Genomic DNA, 1,085 nt, shown 5'->3' with positions numbered 1-1,085 from the left:
ACGTTCAGGCAGTCCTTTACCTCGTTGTCCGTGAGGCCTTCCAGGGTCAGCTCACAGGTGCGCAGGGCAGTGATGGCCGAGATGCGGCCACCCAGCTGCACGGCCCGGGTGAAGTGGGTGCCGTAGTTGGAGATGAGCCTGAGGTAGCTGGGCTCGGTGGAGGCATTGAAGTGGGGGGGCAGGTCCCTGAGGGCCCTCCTGAAGTCAGGGTGGAGTGGGGGCATGTGCACCAGGCGAAAACTGGGAGGAGACAGAGCAAGGCATCAGTAACTTTAAGGTCACACGTAAGTGGGCAAAACGATCAGTGAAACTTAAAGCCGGCTTCAAAGCTTGCTCTGGGGCATGGAGCTGTCAGGGAAGCCTGCTCTCACTCCTCAGTTACCTAGATATTCTATAGGCATTTTCTTTTTACAAAACAAAGTTTTTTTCTCTCCTTTTGTTTTCTTGTTATAAAAGCAATGGTATTGCACTGATGGCATTCATTTAACTTTGGAACCTAGTCATGTGGTCTACCCTTGTCTGTTCCCCTGCGTTGAGCCCTTTGTGCCCTGTCTCCTGACAGTCTGGGCCACGCAGGTAGGAGATGCCCTGGCTCGTTGTGGAGAAAATGAGAAATCAGAGCAGATGACTTGGGATCGGGCCATGCAGGCCATGAGCTTCTCAGGTGTGGACCTAGGTCCCAGACCGTCTGCTCCTGAGAGTTCAGCAGGTGAGCCCTGACACAGGCCAATGTGAACATTGGTTGAATGGATGAATGAGGCCCAGGGAAGAGATTTGAGGTGCTCAAGGTTGTATAACAATGAGAAGGGAGGACCCATTTTGGTCTCTTGCCTCTGTCCCCATCCAGGAGGGACCCCAGGGAAGGCTGTCAGGGCTCAGGAAAGAGGCAGCTGGGTGCTCTCTAGACCTAAATGGCACCATGCTAGGGCACTCAGACATGGCCTTGCTTCCCCTCCACCTGGTCTCTCCCTGGACACTTCCAGATTTGGGACTTCATGGATGGGTGGAGGACACAGGGCTGAGTCACCTGAAGTCTGAAAACCAGGTTTGTGGTTTTCTCCTAGTAGAAGCAGCCTCCAAGTCCC

The 1,085-nt window shown here is 53.8% G+C and overlaps 1 protein-coding gene across 1 annotated transcript in view; it reads right to left on the bottom strand.

Moving 5' to 3' along the window:
- The window catches only part of PRF1 (perforin 1), a 26,475-nt gene that overhangs the window by 1,343 nt on the left and 24,047 nt on the right, over positions 1-1,085 (bottom strand). Inside the window, 1 exon segment of the mRNA XM_012801300.2 lies at positions 3-240. Within this exon segment, the coding sequence (XP_012656754.2) occupies positions 3-240 (238 nt within the window).

Source organism: Otolemur garnettii, unplaced genomic scaffold, assembly GCF_000181295.1.
Source record: "Otolemur garnettii isolate 467f Iridium unplaced genomic scaffold, OtoGar3 scaffold00008, whole genome shotgun sequence".
Classification (NCBI taxonomy): Eukaryota; Metazoa; Chordata; class Mammalia; order Primates; family Galagidae; genus Otolemur; species Otolemur garnettii.
The sequence above is the reverse complement of the archived record's forward strand: the minus strand, read 5'-3'. Positions and strand labels throughout refer to the sequence as shown.